At 39.2% G+C, this 19,379-nt stretch overlaps 1 protein-coding gene and 1 long non-coding RNA gene across 4 annotated transcripts in view; both read right to left on the reverse strand.

Moving 5' to 3' along the window:
• The window catches only part of LOC149092497 (uncharacterized), a 171,868-nt gene that overhangs the window by 30,999 nt on the left and 121,490 nt on the right, over nt 1–19,379 (reverse strand). The gene's annotated exons all lie outside the window — the stretch shown is intronic.
• The window catches only part of Snap25 (Synaptosomal-associated protein 25kDa), a 95,697-nt gene that overhangs the window by 3,623 nt on the left and 72,695 nt on the right, over nt 1–19,379 (reverse strand). For all 3 annotated transcript variants that reach the window (XM_089261335.1, XM_089261333.1, XM_089261342.1), the window contains exons 6-7: nt 9,182–9,310; nt 3,112–3,256 (exon numbers count right to left, since the gene is read on the reverse strand). In XM_089261335.1, coding sequence (XP_089117461.1) covers nt 3,112–3,256; nt 9,182–9,310 — 274 coding nt within the window. The remainder of the gene's footprint in view (nt 1–3,111; nt 3,257–9,181; nt 9,311–19,379) is intronic.

The following is a 19,379-nucleotide window of genomic DNA, read 5'->3' on the forward strand; positions in this document are numbered from 1 at the left end:
GGACAAATGAGGACGGCAAACCAGAAGATTTACGTTTCAAGTATAAGTATAAAATTGTTTGGGATCTCGAGCAAACTGACGTTTGCAACGTTTATACATTGTTATCTTTATGATAATTCTCATAACAGCTAGAATTTAAAAGATTGAAATTTGACTTAGCAATGGAATATTTAGACCAGTCAACACTTGAACCAGACTTTTTATAATTTTTAAAACATTTAGATATAATGTTTCTCAAGCTCAAAAGAGTTTTGGTAAATCATGGTGGCTTATTTGAAACTGGCGAAATACGGCAGAGAGGGACACAAACATCCAGAATAGAGTTTAAGGTAGAGTAAAAAAACGATGCTGCCAAATTAATATCATTCGACTCATATAAAATAGACCAGTCTGTTGAATTAATTAATTCATTAAGCAAAACAAAATCGCATTTACGATAACAACGACTTGGATTAGAAGGCAAAGGAGTATAATTGAGATGATTATCAACAGCTAATAATACTTCTAAAGTGGGGTGATGTATATCCTCAGGTATACAGAAAGGAGTCGATCTCACGACATTAAAGAGCGAATCGTGATTAGTAAACACAAGATCAAGTGTGCGATTTAGATGATTAGAAATAGAGTTAATCTGAAACAGAGACAGGTTAAACAATTCATCAAAAAGATAGTGATCAATTGTCGGAATAAAGTAATTCGTATTACAAGTTGCTGACCAAGAAGTGTTGGGAATGTTAAAATCCCCCAACACAAGAAGCAAGTCTCTATCATTCACATGTTCATAACTTCTTTAATACAATTAATATGTTGAGCATAAACTTGTAAATCAGAAGAGGCAGGGATATAAGAACATGTGATCAACATTGAGCGCGATGGGAGAGTTAATTTAACCTCTAAAATCTCCGCTTCATGAAGGGACGAAAAGGTAAACACATCAGAGAGGATACTGGATTTAACCGCAATAACCACACCACCTCCTCTGCGCATTAAACGATCGAGTCTATAAATAGTGAAATTACTTGAAAGGATTTCACTATTATGAATATTATTATACTGTGTAAGAATAGACTTTTCAGTTTAGAATTCAAGCTAAGCGTACATTTTGATAAAGCAGAGATAGCAGAGAAGAAGATAGGAAAGAATTTAGTTTTTTGGTACAGTGTTAGATGACGATTGCACCGAAGGTAGATTTACAGAAATAGGAGTAGATCTGATACGATTTTTAGGTCTGAATTCATGAACAACCACATGTGGTGGCCAGAAGTTGGGATAACATCAAGTTTTAAAATATTCTACCGGCAGATTTATCTTAAAAGAGGCAATTTCACGTGGAGCTGCGCATCTAAACTTCGATATAAAAACCTTAGCCGAAGTCTTGCTTGCAATAAAAGCATATACTGCCTCACAGGTCGTATCAGATGAAAGCCTAGATAAGAAAAGTTGCTTTCGAGGAGAGACGACTGATAAGGATATGCCGGGCTAGAACAACAATTGGAGAAGATTCCAATTTTTGAACAGAAACCTGAGTATCAATAGCAGCCTCAACAGAAGAACCAATAGCTTCAGGAACACGTGATATAGGATCGAGCGAATTAGGAGAGCGGACGACAAAACTGAAGCGCAAGGTGAGGTGACGGTGCTGGTACAGAGGTAGGTACCAACAACGATAAAGACTCCAAATGAGGTGGGGGACTCTCGAAATTATACTGAGTTAGTATTCTTCAGCAGCAGCCATATCACTGGATAACTGCTTAGAAATCTTTTTCAGTTTTAAAAACTGAGCCCTTACAGCGCTGTACATTTTAGAAAAGTTGATCTGTCTTTCTAAACAAATCGGACAAGACCAGCGTACACCCCCACTACCAATTTTTACCGTGGACATAATCTTGTCGTAATCACGGCCAGTGAGACCTGCACATTTAATATGCATCATATTATCGCACAACCAGCAATTGACAAATTGCGCTTGTGCAGAGTCCACTGCCTGCCTGAACGTACAAGATTTTTTGCAACAGCTCATATTGGCAATTGGGATTACAGTAGAAATTAAAGAAAAGCAACGGAAATAAAAACAAAGAGAGTAAAATATGCTGACAGAGCGAGTCCAACAACAACCAGCCGTTGAAGAGCAGAACGAATGATTATGTTGAGAGAGATAATCAACAACAAAAAGAGCCGTTACAGAGCGAAACTAAAGAAACACAGAGAGTTATTTGCACAGCACGACGACCGAAATCGAGATAGCAAGTAAGCTCACACGCACACTAACAAACGTGTAAAGAGTAAAGACAGGGAGCAAAGTGCAAACTAAATGTAAATAAGACGCTGCAGCAAACTTCAACAAGATTAAAAAGCATTTTTAAAAGAAAACACAGCAAACCACGGATCAAACCTTGCACAGGAATATTTAAACAAACCGACCGCAGTTGTGTGAACAATTAATAAAAATGATTAATTTAAAAATCAGGCAAATTTGTGGAGCAGAAAACGAAAACGACCGTACACTCTCACTGAGAACTCTCTCTGATACACATTTTAAATTTGGAGACTCTACCTTTAAAGATGTGGGAGATATAATTTTATAAGTGTTCTTTGATAGTGTTTGAAGTTTTTAGCTCTTCTGAGATCCACGCGTTCATACAGACAGACGGACAGGGTCAAATCGACTCAGCTCGTCGCCCTGATAAAGAATATATATACTTTGTGGGATCTGACACGCCTCCTTCTGCCTGTTACATACTTTTAACAAAACCATTATACCCTGATTTCCCATTTTCAATGGGTTCAGGGTATAAAAACACTAACAACTTTCATCATAAATTTTAAAATCTCCAGCGTTTATATCAGACAGACAAACAGAAATCAGTAAATCGAAATTACCAAGAAAAGCCCGCATAGCTGCTAATGAGAGTTTATAAGTGCGTACGGACGCATGTGTATGTATGTACATATGTGTGCATAGAAGAATATTAAATAGGAGGGTTCAGGCCTAGTTCAGCAGTCTCGACTAGAGTCATCTTGTTGTTTTTAGAAATTGCTAATGATAACTTACAAGGAAAATAAATTATTTTGCCTGGTTTAGGCATTATCTGTATTTCAAATATAATGTACCTTGCGATTAACTCGGTCAATTTGACGGTTTTGATTTTCCAACTCGGAGCCCATATCCAACGCCATATTCCGGAGATTACCTATCATGGTATTAACCTGGCCCATATTTTCTTCCATTTCATCTTCTCTAGCATCGTTTGTTATTCTGAAAATATAATATAAATAAATGGTTGTATTAGTCAATCTGTTATTTACAAAATAAAAACTAGTAAGAAAGCTTTAGTCGCTTTAGTGCTCGACTACGAGATCCCCTGAACCCTTCGGAGAATTGATATTTTAATAATTTGCACATGCACATACACACGCAAATACATAAGCATACCTATATAGTGATTTTTCAAATTCTAAAATTATATTAGGTATATTTACGCACCTGATCTCCCAAGTCCAACGAGCAAAAGTATATCTCTTAAAGTATAAAGAAGGTTCCGATTTGGATAGTTAAGTTACCAGTAATCTCGTCTATCGATTCCCCAAATAATATTGTTACGTCTCTTTAGGGGTGTGACAGATCGAAAAATACTCTGTAATTTTGCAGCTAGGTTACTGTTAGCTTGTTCTACAAGCTGACTATAAATGAAGTGTCTAGCCCAGTAGGGGCGTGGCAAATCGAGAAAAACTGAAAATCTACAGTATTAGAGCTAAACTTAGCTACTAAATTGATTGTTTTACTTTACCCTGAACCCATTGAAAATGGGAAATCTGGTTATAATGGTTTTGTTGAAATGTATGTAACAGGCAAAGAGAGGCGTGGCAGACCCCGCAAAGTATAAATATTCTTTATCAAGGCGACCAGCTGAGTCGATTTGGCCCTGTACGTCTGCTTGTCTATATGTTTGAACGCGTCGATTTCAGAAGATATAAGAACTAGAGATTTAAATTTTTTTTAAATGTCCGTATATATAGTGCGCATATCGAGATTATCACTAAAAAGCGATAACTTACCCCGTTATTTTTTTGTATCGTTAAATAACCTTTCGAAGTTCAGTTATAAAATTATATAGTCTCCAAATTTAAAATGTATATTCAGGTGTATTTTATACAATTTCAGTTGTTGTTAATATTTACCCCCACAACTATATCCACCCCCTCACCGTCACCTTTGTAAAAGGCGTATTTCATGTAGTAGAGACTTGTGCAACATTTCATTTAAATTGTACGTCTAGAAATAAGATTATTCAACAAATAAATTCGTTTAATATTGCCAACACTGCAGCGCAATGTGCGTGTGTTTGTTTGCATGCGTGTGTGTGTGTGTTTTTTTTTATTTGTTTATTATCAATTTATTTACAAAAATATGAGTGTGTTTAGCTGGCTAAGGTTAGCGCACGATGCTTACGGGACGGCCGTAAAGCATTGCTTCGAAAGCACCTTGCACTTCTCAGGTTGGGACAGCTCGTCTTCGTTCGACTATGTGAAGCTCCACCATGATTGTGGTCGTGAAGGTGCTTATAAAATTGCAAGCTGCCTCCGATTCCAACATCACGTTGACCATGTTGTCCACTCCAATGGAGCGGCCCAATGCTTCTTCCAGACAACGTCTCTCCTCTAGGAAGCGTCCACATTCAAATAAGACGTGGTTGGCGTCCTCCATCAGACATCGTCCGCACCAAAAGCATTCGTCGGTTTAATCGTGGCCAAAGCGCCTCAAGTAGCTCCGAAAGCATTTATGTCCCGATAGAATCTATGAAAGATAAAAATTAACTTCGCCGTGTTTGCAGTTTACCCATGGCTTAAGCTCAGGGATAAGAGTATGTGTCCACTGCCCTTTAGTTGAGCTGTTCCACCTTCTATATCATTGCGTCGTATAGGCTCGTGTGCACTCCGTTCCACGGCCTCGGCGACTTAGTCCTCCAGAGACACCATGCTGGCTATGACGAGCGCCGCGTCGTCAGACACTGTTTTGAATGCGCAGCAGACTCTGATCGCGCTCAGTCTGTAGATCGCGCAAATGCCCCGGCTGTAGCTCGGCGTTGCAATCGCGCTTGCCCATATTGGCGCAGCGTAGAGGATGACGGACCTTATGACGCTCATTAGAAGGAGACGCCGTTGCTGCTTTGGTCCCCGCGTGTTAGGCATAATTCTTGAGAGAGCTCTGCAAGAATCAGCTGCCTTTTTAATGGACATATTCTAAGTGCTCGCGGAAAGTCAATCTTGTGTACCAAGATATTTTATCGCTCTCTTTGACGCAATGGTGACGATGTCGATCTTTATATTGGCGGTTTCCACTCTTTTGCGACTGCTGACTTCGGTTTTGTGTGCCGCTAGCTCGAGCCCACCTCCTGTCTACCAGCTTCGTATGCGAGTGATACTTGCACTGCTATCCCAACTAGCTGTGTTGAAGGCATTCTTTACATTCAGAGTCGCGATGATGTAGTATTGCTTCGTTCCGTGCCTCCATCTGGTGCCTTGGATGGCGGAAGTTGCCAGGCCAAAAACTTTTTCTAGCGCATCAGTTGTTGACCGGGCCTTCCGGAAACCAAATTGGTTAGGTGACAGGCCTCCGGCGCTAGCAATACAAGTCTCCAGCCTAGAGCAAACCAGTTTCTCAAACACCTTTCCCATGGTGTCTAAGAGGCAGATTGGTCTATACGACGATGGCTCTTTCGGTGGTTTGCTAGTTTTGGGTAGCAATACCAGGCTCTGCGTTTTCCATTTTGCAGGGAACGCCTTCTGAATTAAACATTCATTGTATAATTTGGCAAAAGTACTAGGGTGCAAGGCGAGGGCTAGCCTTAGCGCACGATTTGGGATCCCGTCCGGTCCTGGAGCTGTGCTAGTTCGAAGACATCTGAGAGCTACTAAGATTTCCACGTCTGTAACTAAACCAGTTTGAGCAAGTTGAGCTCTGATCAGCAGCATCGGACACAGGGGCATGAATGGAGCTTAATCGTTCTGGAAAGAGCGTTTCCACAATTGATTTGAGCTCCAAGCGATCCGTAGGCTGCACCTGTCTACCTGAGTATAGTCTTTTAACTACTATCTTATATGCCCTGCCCCAAGGGCCATATTCGGCTGAGTCACACAACTCTAAAAAGCATTCTCTCTTACTTGTCTGAATGACCTTCTACAACTCTTCTCTAACTGCCTGGTAAGCCAATTGTTTCTCAAGAAACGTAGACCTACCGCGAGCCCGTTGGTAGCTTCTTCTCGCCAAGATGCATTTGCGTCGAATGTCACCTATTTGTACATTCCACCAATACATAGGCGCCTGTTGTCGCGTGAACTGTTTGCGACGTAACATGCTCCTATTGCAGGCACTCTGAATTTGGGCTACCATTTGGCATGCTCTGGCCTCAGCCGATACGATTTTCTCCACAAGGTTGACGCCCTGGCAGGTGCCTCGTCTATTGTGAACAGAAGTGCCGTATGATCGCTGCCCGTATAGCTATCGCAATGGCTCCATGTTGCTTCCCGAAAGAGGGATGAAGTGACGAAAGTAATGTCAATTACAGATCCGTATCCAGCCCGACTGAAGGTGAACTCGTGGTCAGTGCTGAGCTGTGCAACTCCAGTAAGATACGGCCTCTGGTATTTGCTATGTGGCTGCCCCATTCTAACGCCCATGCATCAAAATCTCCTGCTATAATGGCCTTCCGACTCCTAGCATCCTCGGCAACCTCGTCTATCATCGTTGCGAATTCACTGAGCTGCATGCTGGGAACCAGATAGCAACTGTAGAGCTATAAGTTACCATATCGGCCACGTACGAACCCATTGAATGACTTAACATCCGAAAGTACAATCGCTGAGTTGCCAATATGCAATATGACCATAATCGAGGCACTTGAAACAGCGTTTAGGCTGATCCACGGCTCGGACAAGGCATACTAGCCATCCTATTCTGCTTTTGGACAGCTCGAGCAGAGTTTTAGATTTCCCAATTGGAAGAGCAACCGTAGCTCTTTGCTGTCCACCAAAAGCTGGTCGAAGTGATTTGATAGCCTCAATGGGGAGTGAGCTATCCTTCAACTGCACCCTAATTGCCTCCAAGATCTCCTTCTTGCTAGCCAGCTCATCTAGATCACGAATCTCGATCTGGGAGAATTCTTTGAGTGTTTTAACTACCGCTCGGTCGCCCAAGGCTTTGCCTACCGCTTCGTACAGAGCCGCAGCACTAGCTCTACTTAGTTGCAACACAAGGAACCCCTTAGCTGTCTTCCTAATGTCCTGAAGATCGCAGCTCTGATGCTTTAGATTTGGGTCGCTCTTGACTACGCGAAGCATGTCTGAATAGCTTGAACCACCTACACCTGAAATCACTGTAGCTTGCGCCTTTGAGTAACCGACTGTTCGAATTTGTCTGTCGACCTGCCTGATTGGATTTATCAGCTGCAGACCGTAGAGGCATTGGTTCAATTGAGTGGCGTGGTCTGCACCTCTCAGTTTTTAACCGGTCGGTTACAGAACTCTTTGACGTTCTTTCATCTTAGCATCCATTTAGCTCCGGCTAAATAATAAAAGCTTAAGCTTACAGGCTTTTATTAATTGTACAAGTGTGATGCCTAAAGTGACAAATATTTTCGCGCTTAAGAAGAAAGGGAAAGAGTAAAGCCCTAACGCCAAAACAATCACGCTATTGCTTGCGACTTACTTCGTTGTCATTTTCAAGGGTCAGCGTACACGTTGACTCCAGATTTTCCACTTTAACAAGGGAAATGCACAGAACAAGCTAGGGTCTACAATGAATCGCGATGACATCGACCGCACTTCACGAAAACGTAACACGAACTCCATTCGCCTGTGTATGTGCGCGTGTGTGCGTGTGACTAGTTATTGAAATATCAGTTGATCGAGGGGCTCAGAGTATCTCGTATTCGAGCAGTCTTGACTAGAGCTCTTCAAATTGTTAGTCTTGTTTTACCGTGAACCCATTGAAAAAGCAAAATCAGGGTATAATGGTTTTGTTGAAATGTATGTAACAGCCAGAATGAGTTTGGCCCTGTCCGTCTGTCTGTCCGTCTGTCCGTATGTATCAACACGTCGATCTCAGAAGATATAAGAGCTAGAGATGTTACGTTCTGAAAGTTTCATTAAGATTGTACGTCTAGAAATTAAATTATAACAAATAAATTCTCATAATATTGCCAACACTGTAGCGTAGCCCAAGCGCAGTCGCCTGTGTGTATGTGTGTGTGTGTACGTGTGAGTATGTGAGTGCGTGGGGCTGTGCGAATTGAATATTATTGAAATATGAGTTGCTTGGAGGGTCAAGGGTTCGTAGTCAGAAGTCTCCACTAGAGCTTCCTTACTTGTTTTTAATTATCCTATATAAATCGCGAATATCAAGCCAATCTCCAAAAATCTATAATTACTCTCGTTACATCCTTAAATCGAGAGTCGCCAAATTAAACAAATAAGAACGTTGCAGTCGGTCGTTACCGACTGCAGAATACTCATTCACACCACATAAGCAATTTAGTAGCCAAGTTTTGCTCTAATACTGTAGTAAGTTCAGTTTTTCTTGATTTGCCACGCCTCTACTGGGCGTAGACATTTCAATTTTGGCAAGCTCGTGGAAAAATCTAACCGTAACCTAGCTGGAAATCGGATGCTTACGCTCCAAAAATGAAAAAATTACAGGTTAATTTTTGATTTGCCACGCCCTTAACAATATTATTTGGGGAATCGATAGAGGAAGTAACTAGTAGCTTGACTATCCAAATTTGAAGCTTGTAGCTCTTATAATTATAATAATAATATAAACTTTAACGGTTTGCCACGCCCCCAGTGGGCGGACATACATCCACTAAAACTTTTTGGTCTTGGGACTTCAGCCCGAGTATATATACCAAATTTGAGCAATTTTCGTATACTGAACCTAAAAGTGAGGAGCCGAGCAAATACGAAGTTGTGTGGTTCGTAATCTCCAAAAACAAGTCTGCAAAACGTTTTACATTACGTTGCCGGTCTATGTGTTGTCTAGTTAGTGATTTTAAATATCATCATTATCAATCATTGTCAAAAAGAGGTTTCAAAAATAAAAATACTCTTCTTTTCTAATTTTAATTGGGTGAAAAGAGTGAAGCTGCTGAACTAATAGCAGTTAAAAAATATTTAAAACTTATACCTTCCAATATATCCAGCTTGAGCCATCATTCCGTTTCTATCATCCATTACTCTTTGCGGTTGATTGTTTACAACTTTTCCATCATCATTGCCTTTCCATGTACCGTCATCCTCTTTAAATGATTGGCTTCTGAAATATGTAAATTCTCGATTTAATATTCGTCAAATATGGGTTTAAAACTAAAACTAATGTGTTTGGTTACCGAAAATTTTTTATGTCCCTAAACATAACGTCTTTTCACTCACATTTTGCTATAATAGTATGAATGGGACGGGTTTCAATTGACCATCAACGAAATCGATCGTGTTAGACGCACACCCATTGTTTTTTAATGTTTTTTTTTTTTTTGTTCAGGTTGTTCCAAGACTGTTTTTTGAGCTCAATTCACTAAAACTTAATTTGTGTATGGTATGTATGCGATTATTGCGCTCGCTAAAAAATTCTTTACCACTGTGAGTTTGACAAAGACTCCTCATTTTGTGTGAGCGTTAATCCTATCATTCTGTTAAGGCATCTGTATATACACTCATATTTATTATTGAAGTCATGTAATATAAGAAATTGAATTAGTTAATTATGAAGTTAAGCAACTGCTGCTTGCGCATAGATGCGCTCTCTACATTGCAACCTGAGTTTGCGTTAATGTAAACTTAATATATCAGTACAAATTGGAGCACTGACGCCAACGCTTCGCGTTTTGATCCTGAGGAGCTCGCTATGTGGATTGTTTATATATATTTTATTAGATGCACCACAGAGAAATTCGGAGTCAACGCAAGCTTAGAGTTAGATGAGCCGTTGCTAAGAAAGAAAATCGCCAAATAATGTAGTCGCACAGCGGACCTAGATAATGAAGAACTGAAGTCGTGAAAGTCAAATAGAGGTAAAAAAAGTGATAGGAATCGCCGCGTTTCGCGTTCAATTAATAAAAATATATACAGGTGTAACTAAAACTAATCCATATTACTAAATAATATAAATTGCAATCATTTTTTCTGGAATTAGCTCGCTATAGTGAATAATTAAAAGGAAATCGTCAAATTGACTTTTATCGATAAATAAATGTTGCTACAAATTGGGTGCTCAACCGGAATTGGTCCAAGTTACACCTCGAGCAATTAAACTAATTGAATCGCGCAAGACAAAATTGCCAATGTTCACGTCCCATGCATACACACAGGCACATAGGCATACAAATACTTCTACAAGTGATATCCCATAACTGTTCGATTCAGATCCCATTCGTACACACAATCAAATGTACATACATACATACATATGTATGTATGTAAGCACTTCACAAGATCAACCAAATGCAAATGCTGGGGATTTAAAATTGCTACAGGCAGCAAGAGCTTCGCACACAGGCATACAAATCCTCATAGTACATGTAGCAAGGGAGAGTGTGTGTGTGCATGCTCATCGCGGAAACATTTTTATTATGAGCATCAACGCTTTCACACCCTTTTTAGAAATTATCATGAAAAAGCTAGCATTTTTTATGAACGTAGCAAACGCTTTACAAATTTCGGTATACCCTTCACTCAAAAGGAAAGAGCTGTGCCACTGACCAGAGAACACATAGGCTAGACATGTAGAGGAAATGATGCTGCTGATCAGAGCTCAACTTGCTCAAATTGGTTTAGTTACAGACGAGGAAATATTATTAGCTCTCAGAGGTCTTAGAACTAACACAGCTCCAGGGCCGAACGGGATCCCAAATCGTACGCTAAAGCTAGCCGTCGCGTTGCACCCAAAATGGAAAACGCAGAGCCTGGTATTGCTACCCAAGGCTGGCAAACCACCGGAAGAGCCATCGTCGTATAGACCAAGCTGCCTCTTAGACACCATGGGAAAGGTGTTTGAGAAACTGGTTTGCTATAGGCTGGAGACTTGTATTGCTAGCGCCGGAGGCCTGTCACCTAACCAATTTGGTTTCCGGAAGGCCCGGTCAACAACTGATGCGCTAGAAAAAGTTTTTGGCCTGGCAACTTCCGCCATCCAAGGCACCAGATGGAGGCACGGAACGAAGCAATACTACATCATCGCGACTCTGAATGTAAAGAATGCCTTCAACACAGCTAGTTGGGATAGCAGTGCAAGTATCACTCGCATACGAAGCTGGTAGACAGGAGGTGGGCTCGAGCTAGCGGCACACAAAACCGAAGTCCGCAGTCGCAAAAGAGTGGAAACCGCCAATAAAGATCGGCAGCGTCACAATTGCGTCAAAGAGGGCGATAAAGTATATTGGTGTCATCATAGACACAAGATTAACTTTCCGCGAGCACTTAGAATATGTGCATAAAAAGGCAGCTGATTATTGTAGATCTCTTTTTCCAAAGCAGCAACGGCGTCTGCTTCTAATGAACGTCATAGGGTCCGTCATCCTTTACGCTGTGCCAATATGGGCAAGCGCGATTGCAACGCCAAGCTACAGCCGGGGCATTTGCGCGATCTACAGACTGAGCGCGATCACAGTCTGCTGCGCATTCAGAACAGTCTCTGACGACGCGGCGCTCGTCATAGCCAGCATGGTGCCTCTGGAGGACTTAGTCGCCGAGGCGTTGTCTGGAAGAAGCATTGAGCCGCTCCATTAGAGTGGACAACATGGTCAACGTGATGTTGGAATCGGAGGCAGCTTGGAAACTTATAAGCACCTTCGCGGCCACAATCATGATGGAGCTTCGCAGAATCAAGCGAAGACGAGCTGTCTAAAGCTGAGGGAGTGCAAAGTGCTTGCGAAGCAATGCTTTAGGCCGTCCCGTAAGCATCGTGCGCTATCGTTAGCCACCTAAACACACTCACATTTTTTGTAAAAAAAAGTTGTAAATAAATAAACGAATATACAAAAAAAAAACAAGTAAGAAAGCTCTAGTCGAGACTGCTCGACTACGAGATCCCCTGAACCCTACAAGCAACTGATATTTCAAAAATAATTAGCAAACACACACGCACACACACACACGGATACATACAAATACACGCACACACACACGCATACAAACAAACACACGCATACACACACTCACATATACAGGCGATTGCGCTTGGGTTGCGCTGCATTGTTGGCATTATTATTTAATAATTTAATTTCTAGACGTACGATCGTAATGAAACTTTCAGAACGTAATCATAATGTTAAAATGTATGTGTATACCGAAGCAGAAGTCTCTAGTATTTGATATACGAATTTTACAAAGATGAGGGTGAGGGGGTGGATTTAGGTGTGGGGGGTAAATTTTAACAAAAACCGAAATTGTATAAAATTCATCTTAATATACATTTTAAATTTGGAGACTCTAGCTTGAAAGATGTAGGAGATATAATTATTTAAGTGATCTTCGATAAGGTTTTTTATCGATAAAAAAATATCGGAATGAGTTATCGTTTTTTAGTGATAAACTCGATCTGCGCGTGATATATACGGACATTTTAAAAAAAAGTTGAAGTCTCTAGCTCTTATATCTTCTGAAATCGACGCGTTCATACATACGGACGGACGGACGGACGGACGGACGGACAGACAGACGGACAGGGCCAAATCGACTCAGCTTGTCGTCCTGATCAAGAATATATATACTTTGTGGGGTCTGCCACGCCTCCTTCTGCCTGTTACATACTTTTAACAAAACCATTATACCCTGATTTCCCATTTTGAATGGGTTCAGGGTATAAAAACGCACACGGTCGTAATGAAATTATCAGAACGTAATCAAAATGATTAAATGTATGTATATACCGAAGCACAAGTCTCTAGTATTTCAAAAATACTTTTTATAAATATGATGGTGAGGGGGTGGATATATGGGTGGGGGTGAATTTTAACAAAAATCGAAATTGTATAAAATGCATCTTAATATATGTTTAAATTTGGAAGACTCTAGCTTTAAAGATGTAAGAGATAAGGTTTTTAAGAAAAAATTGGAAGTCTCTAGCTCTTATATCTTCTGAAATCGACGCGTTCAAACATACGGACAGACGGACAGGGCCAAATCGACTCAGCTTGTCGCCCTGATCCAGAATATGTATACTTTGTGGGGTCTGCCACGCCTCCTTCTGCCTGTTACATACATTTCAACAAAACCATTATACCTGGTTTCCCATCTTCAATGGGTTCAGGGTATAAAAATGAAAAACATTAGAGAGAAAAATAAAATTATCACCCCCAACAGATCAAAGCGTTTCAAAATGCTTTTCGATATTTTAACTGCAAACAGGCTGGAAGAAAACATGCAGACAATAATCAACAAGTAAGAAGACTATAGTCTCGACTAGGAGATACCCTGAACCCTCCAAGCTGATATTTTTTATCATTCTGCACTTCTTTTATGTTCGCACACATACATACACATGCATCCACCCTCACGCGCCCGCGCTAGTATGAGAATTTACTTGGTGAATAACTTCTTTTGTAAACATACGATCTTAATGAAATTTGCAGAGCGTAATTATATGGTCAAAATGTGTGTACATTCCAAAGCACAAGTCTCTAGTACTTTTGGGGGCGAAGGGGGCGTGGTATCCAAAATCTGTTGATTACAAAATGTTAGTATTCATCATATGTATATACGCAGTAAATCTGAAGTCTCCACGTCTACTAGGACTCCCATGAGGCTCAAAAAACAAAATCAATTTTTCGATTATTCTCGATAACAGAGTTATCGGATGAGTTATCGAAAAAATAAAGCAAACTCGTACTGCGTATGGTATACACGAGTATGCACACAAAATTTCAGCTCTCTAGCTCTTATAACTTCTGAGATCTCGGCGTTCATACGGACAGACGGACAGACGGACGGACAGACGGACAGGGCTATATCGACTCAGTTCGTCGTGTTGATCAAGAATATATATACTTTATGGGGTCTGCGATGATTCCTTCTGCCTGTTACATACTTTTAACAAAACCATTATACCTTGATTTCTCATTTTCAATGGGTTCAGGATATAAAAAATAAAAAATTTAACATTCAATATGTAACAACAAATCAGCAAAAACAAATATTATTTATTAATAACAGTCTAAATTGGGCACTATATACATATGCATACATATGTATTTATATACATACATATGTATATGTATTCACGCACAAGCCAGTAAAAAAAGTTTTGTTGCGGTATGCCAGGACACAGTGCAGCGCAGTACAAAGGCGAAATTGGCAACGAACCAATGAAATCAGCAAATGTTATTAATGAGGGCAATGCAATCAAAGGGATGTCGAGTACATTCACGCCTGCTGGATTAGAACTGAAGAATTTAGTTTGTGGTGCAGTGGCTTTCCACTGGATACTGGAGCAGACCCTTGTCTATCTAAAGATAGACGATATAGAGATAAATAGCAAATTTCAAAGATAGAGATAAATATCAAATTTCATAGTGTCATAACATTCCTGGTCGAACGATTCTAATTTGCATCGGAACCATGCACTTGGAACCATGTTAAAATCAAAAGTTGATCAGAAAAGAAAGAAAGATTATAGTAGTTCTTGCTCAGTAGTTCTAAGTGATGTTGGAATAATAGATTTAGAGTTGCCACACTTTACATATAAGTAATGATTTGCCGGTGTATCAATATCCCAGACTAATGGCGGACTGCGATCAGGAGATCGTAGATAAGCAAATAATGTAGTGGTTAGCGGAGAACATATTAAGCCTAGTGTTCCGGAATATATTTCTCCAATTGTGCTAGTTTCCAAGAAAAATGGTAATAAACATTAATGCTGTGATTACCGGAAACTGAATGAGAAAGTAATCCGTGATAATTTTTCAATACCAAATGTGAAATGGGTGATAAAAAAGTTGCAAGAGTCGTCGGTATTTACTACATTAGATCTGATTAATGGATTCTTCCATGTTCCAGTTGAACCAGGCTCACAGAAATATACCTCGTTTGTTACTCACAAAGGGCACAGTATGAATTTCTATATGAACCTTTTGGAATTTCTAATTCCCCAGCAGTTTTTACAAGATTTATAATGTCAGTTATGAGCGAACTAATCAGGAATAATGAAGCCGTTGTTTACATAGAAGATGTCATCATTCCGAGTGTCAACTTGACTGAAGGTCTGATGAAGCTCAAGAAGGTATTAATTGTTGCAGAGAAAAATGTTATACGTATAATCCGGTCGAAGTGTCAGTCGTTGCAAGAAGGATAAGTCCAAGTGAGGAAAGACACAAGCTGTGTCAAATTTTAAGAAGGCTATTCAGCGTAATAGCCAAGCCTTAGCGGCTGATTTACTACGCAAGGATGTAGCATTTAAATTCAAAGAATTATAACATGTCGCATTTGAGCAGTTGAAAGCAGCGTTGTCAAATGAACTAGTGTTGAAACTCTAAAATCTAAGCTTGAAACTGAGATTCATACAGATACAAGCAAGTACGGAATTGTGGGAGTAATATTACCTCAAAGATTGTTTGTTTCATCCCGTTCAGTACATGAGCTGGAAGACTAACTCTTATGAACTAGAAGTTTTAGCCGTGTTTATGTGCTAGGCATTAAGTTTAAAATTGTAACATATTGCAACGCAATCACAATGACCATGAAAGAGAAAGATGTTCCTTTGCGGGTAGTTAGGTGAGCAATGTACTTTCAAGATTTTTATCATAAAATTGAGCATCGTTCTGGAACAAAAATGCGTCACTTTGATGCGTTGAGTCGTTTAAAGAAGCACAACTGAGAGATGAGTGGACTAAGATCATAAGGAGCATTGTGGAAGAGATAATTTATAAAGATTTTTATATAGAGAATGGAATATTGTTTAAAGATCCAAACCATAGACTAATTGTTGTTCCGTCACAAATGGAAGGCGAAATCATTCAGCCGCAAAGATTCAGAATCTAGTCGAAAGATGCTCTTTTATTCCGAAATAGAAAGATAAAATAGTCAGAGTGCATAATTATGAATGCCAAGAGTGGAAAGACTACATAACGGTCTATCACCTCTATCAATTTATCATATCGATCACGTGTGGCCAATGGAGTCGACTAATAAACGTTATACAGTCGACTCTTGTTATTTAAAACCTGCGTTATTTAGAACCTCTCATTAATTCAAAGTTATCACGAGTCCCCTACAAAATACAATTTTGTATAAGGTCCATACATTTTTATACACTCAGTAATTCAAACTAAAAATTCAATGCTAAGACGCGGTAATTCGTACTCATATGGTTAAATACTCGACAATTAGAATTTGCGAAGTTTCTTGGTGTGTTAGTAAGAACTTTGAATTTGAATTTTGTGACTCCCCTGAAACTAACTTTACTGTGCGTGGTCTTTTTTGCCTTTAAAAAAATTATTGAAGTCTGAGCAGAAGCAATGTGCTTCGAAGCAAACCCGTATAAATGAGTTCTTTATAAAGCTTAATTAATTTGAATGTACATTACGTTAAATAAAAACCCTTGATAATTCGAAGTTATATTTATTTTCTCTTAAAATTTCGAACCATTTAATATTTCAAACATTCGAAATATTTCAAGAGTCCCTTGAATTTCGAAATAACGAGAGTCGACTGTAATCACGTTTTGGTCGTGGTAGATGCTTTCTCAAAACTTGTATGGCTATACCCAACTTGCAGTACAGGTGTCGATGAAGTTATTTCACGATTATGAAGTAGTCACGATTTCCCTGCAGGCTGGTACAAGCATCTTGGTAGGTCAGCAAATAATTAATAACACAGTCCCAAGAAGTACTAAAGTGTCTCATTTTAGAAATGCGTTTGCCTGAGGATTTTGATTTGAGGAAATTAATTGATGAAAGCTTGATCGATGAGTTAAATGTTGAGCGATCTAAAGTGCGGGAGCGAGCTCGAGAACAGAAAAACTTACAATCTGAGGAGGAAAGTAGAAACTCAGTACGATATCAAGGAAAGTATTTAGGAGCGTATAAAATATTATAAAAGAAAGATCATGGTAGATGTGAAGTAGACAAAGTAGAAATCGGAGAAGGACCACATAGAACGACAACCGTGACGAAATATATGAAAATATCGTAAAGATCGCGTTTCGCGTTTAATTAATTAAAATACAATATATACAGGAAATTAAACTAAAACTAATCTCTTAAAATTTCGAACCATTTAATATTTCAAACATTCGAAATATTTCAAGAGTCCCTTGAATTTCGAAATAACGAGAGTCGACTGTAATCACGTTTTGGTCGTGGTAGATGCTTTCTCAAAACTTGTATGGCTATACCCAACTTGCAGTACAGGTGTCGATGAAGTTATTTCACGATTATGAAGTAGTCACGATTTCCCTGCAGGCTGGTACAAGCATCTTGGTAGGTCAGCAAATAATTAATAACACAGTCCCAAGAAGTACTAAAGTGTCTCATTTTAGAAATGCGTTTGCCTGAGGATTTTGATTTGAGGAAATTAATTGATGAAAGCTTGATCGATGAGTTAAATGTTGAGCGATCTAAAGTGCGGGAGCGAGCTCGAGAACAGAAAAACTTACAATCTGAGGAGGAAAGTAGAAACTCAGTACGATATCAAGGAAAGTATTTAGGAGCGTATAAAATATTATAAAAGAAAGATCATGGTAGATGTGAAGTAGACAAAGTAGAAATCGGAGAAGGACCACATAGAACGACAACCGTGACGAAATATATGAAAATATCGTAAAGATCGCGTTTCGCGTTTAATTAATTAAAATACAATATATACAGGAAATTAAACTAAAACTAATCTCTTAAAATTTCGAACCATTTAATATTTCAAACATTCGAAATATTTCAAGAGTCCCTTGAATTTCGAAATAACGAGAGTCGACTGTAATCACGTTTTGGTCGTGGTAGATGCTTTCTCAAAACTTGTATGGCTATACCCAACTTGCAGTACAGGTGTCGATGAAGTTATTTCACGATTATGAAGTAGTCACGATTTCCCTGCAGGCTGGTACAAGCATCTTGGTAGGTCAGCAAATAATTAATAACACAGTCCCAAGAAGTACTAAAGTGTCTCATTTTAGAAATGCGTTTGCCTGAGGATTTTGATTTGAGGAAATTAATTGATGAAAGCTTGATCGATGAGTTAAATGTTGAGCGATCTAAAGTGCGGGAGCGAGCTCGAGAACAGAAAAACTTACAATCTGAGGAGGAAAGTAGAAACTCAGTACGATATCAAGGAAAGTATTTAGGAGCGTATAAAATATTATAAAAGAAAGATCATGGTAGATGTGAAGTAGACAAAGTAGAAATCGGAGAAGGACCACATAGAACGACAACCGTGACGAAATATATGAAAATATCGTAAAGATCGCGTTTCGCGTTTAATTAATTAAAATACAATATATACAGGAAATTAAACTAAAACTAATCCACATTAGTAAATAATATAAACTGTAAAAATTTTTTCTGGAGTAAGCTCTCTATAGTGAATAATTAAAAGGAAATCGTCAAATTGACTTTTATCGCCAAATAGATATTCCTACATTTATTATACCCTGGCCCGTCGAAGGACCGGACTCCTTATCATAGGACACATTCCCTGAACGTCACGCAACACAAAGCAATTTAGCTCTGTCTGTCGCTCGTCTGTCCGTATGTTTAATAGCGTAGATCTAAAAAAAAAAAAACATCTATCGAACTAGACCCAAATTTGTATCATATTTTATTTTATTTAAAAGAGATTGACAGATCGAACGTCAACTACAACTAAAACAAGTAAGAACGTTGCACTCGGGCGGTATCAACTGCAGAATACTCATTCACACCACATAAGCAATTTAGTAGCTAAGCTTTGCTCTAATACTGTAGAAAGTTCAGCTTTTCTCGAATTGCAAGTAAGAAAGCTGCAGGCGACACTGCTCGACGAGTATATCTGAATCCTTCGAGCAACTGAATTTCAATAATTATTCGCAGATGGACACACACACAGGCACCTGCTTTCACGCATAAGCACGCATAACGTTTCTTGTGGGTTGACTGTCTTCACGAAACTTCTAGATTATGATTATAATATTGATATTTACACATTTGCCAAAGCACAAGTCTCTAGTATTTTAAATACGCTTTTACAAATATTTTGATCAGTTCGATTTAATCAGTCAAGCAGAGCAGTCGTGTCCACGCTTATGTCACTTAACTTGTAAAACGAACAACTCAAAACAAAACACAAAAAACTTACAAATACAAAACTACAGTGCGAAACATTTTTCTGCTAACTATCTAACGAGAAAAACAACAACCTAACTA

The sequence above is a fragment of the Drosophila navojoa genome, chromosome 2, assembly GCF_054131105.1.
Source record: "Drosophila navojoa isolate 15081-1374.11 chromosome 2, UAZ_NAV_1.0, whole genome shotgun sequence".
In the NCBI taxonomy this organism is placed as follows: Eukaryota; Metazoa; Arthropoda; class Insecta; order Diptera; family Drosophilidae; genus Drosophila; species Drosophila navojoa.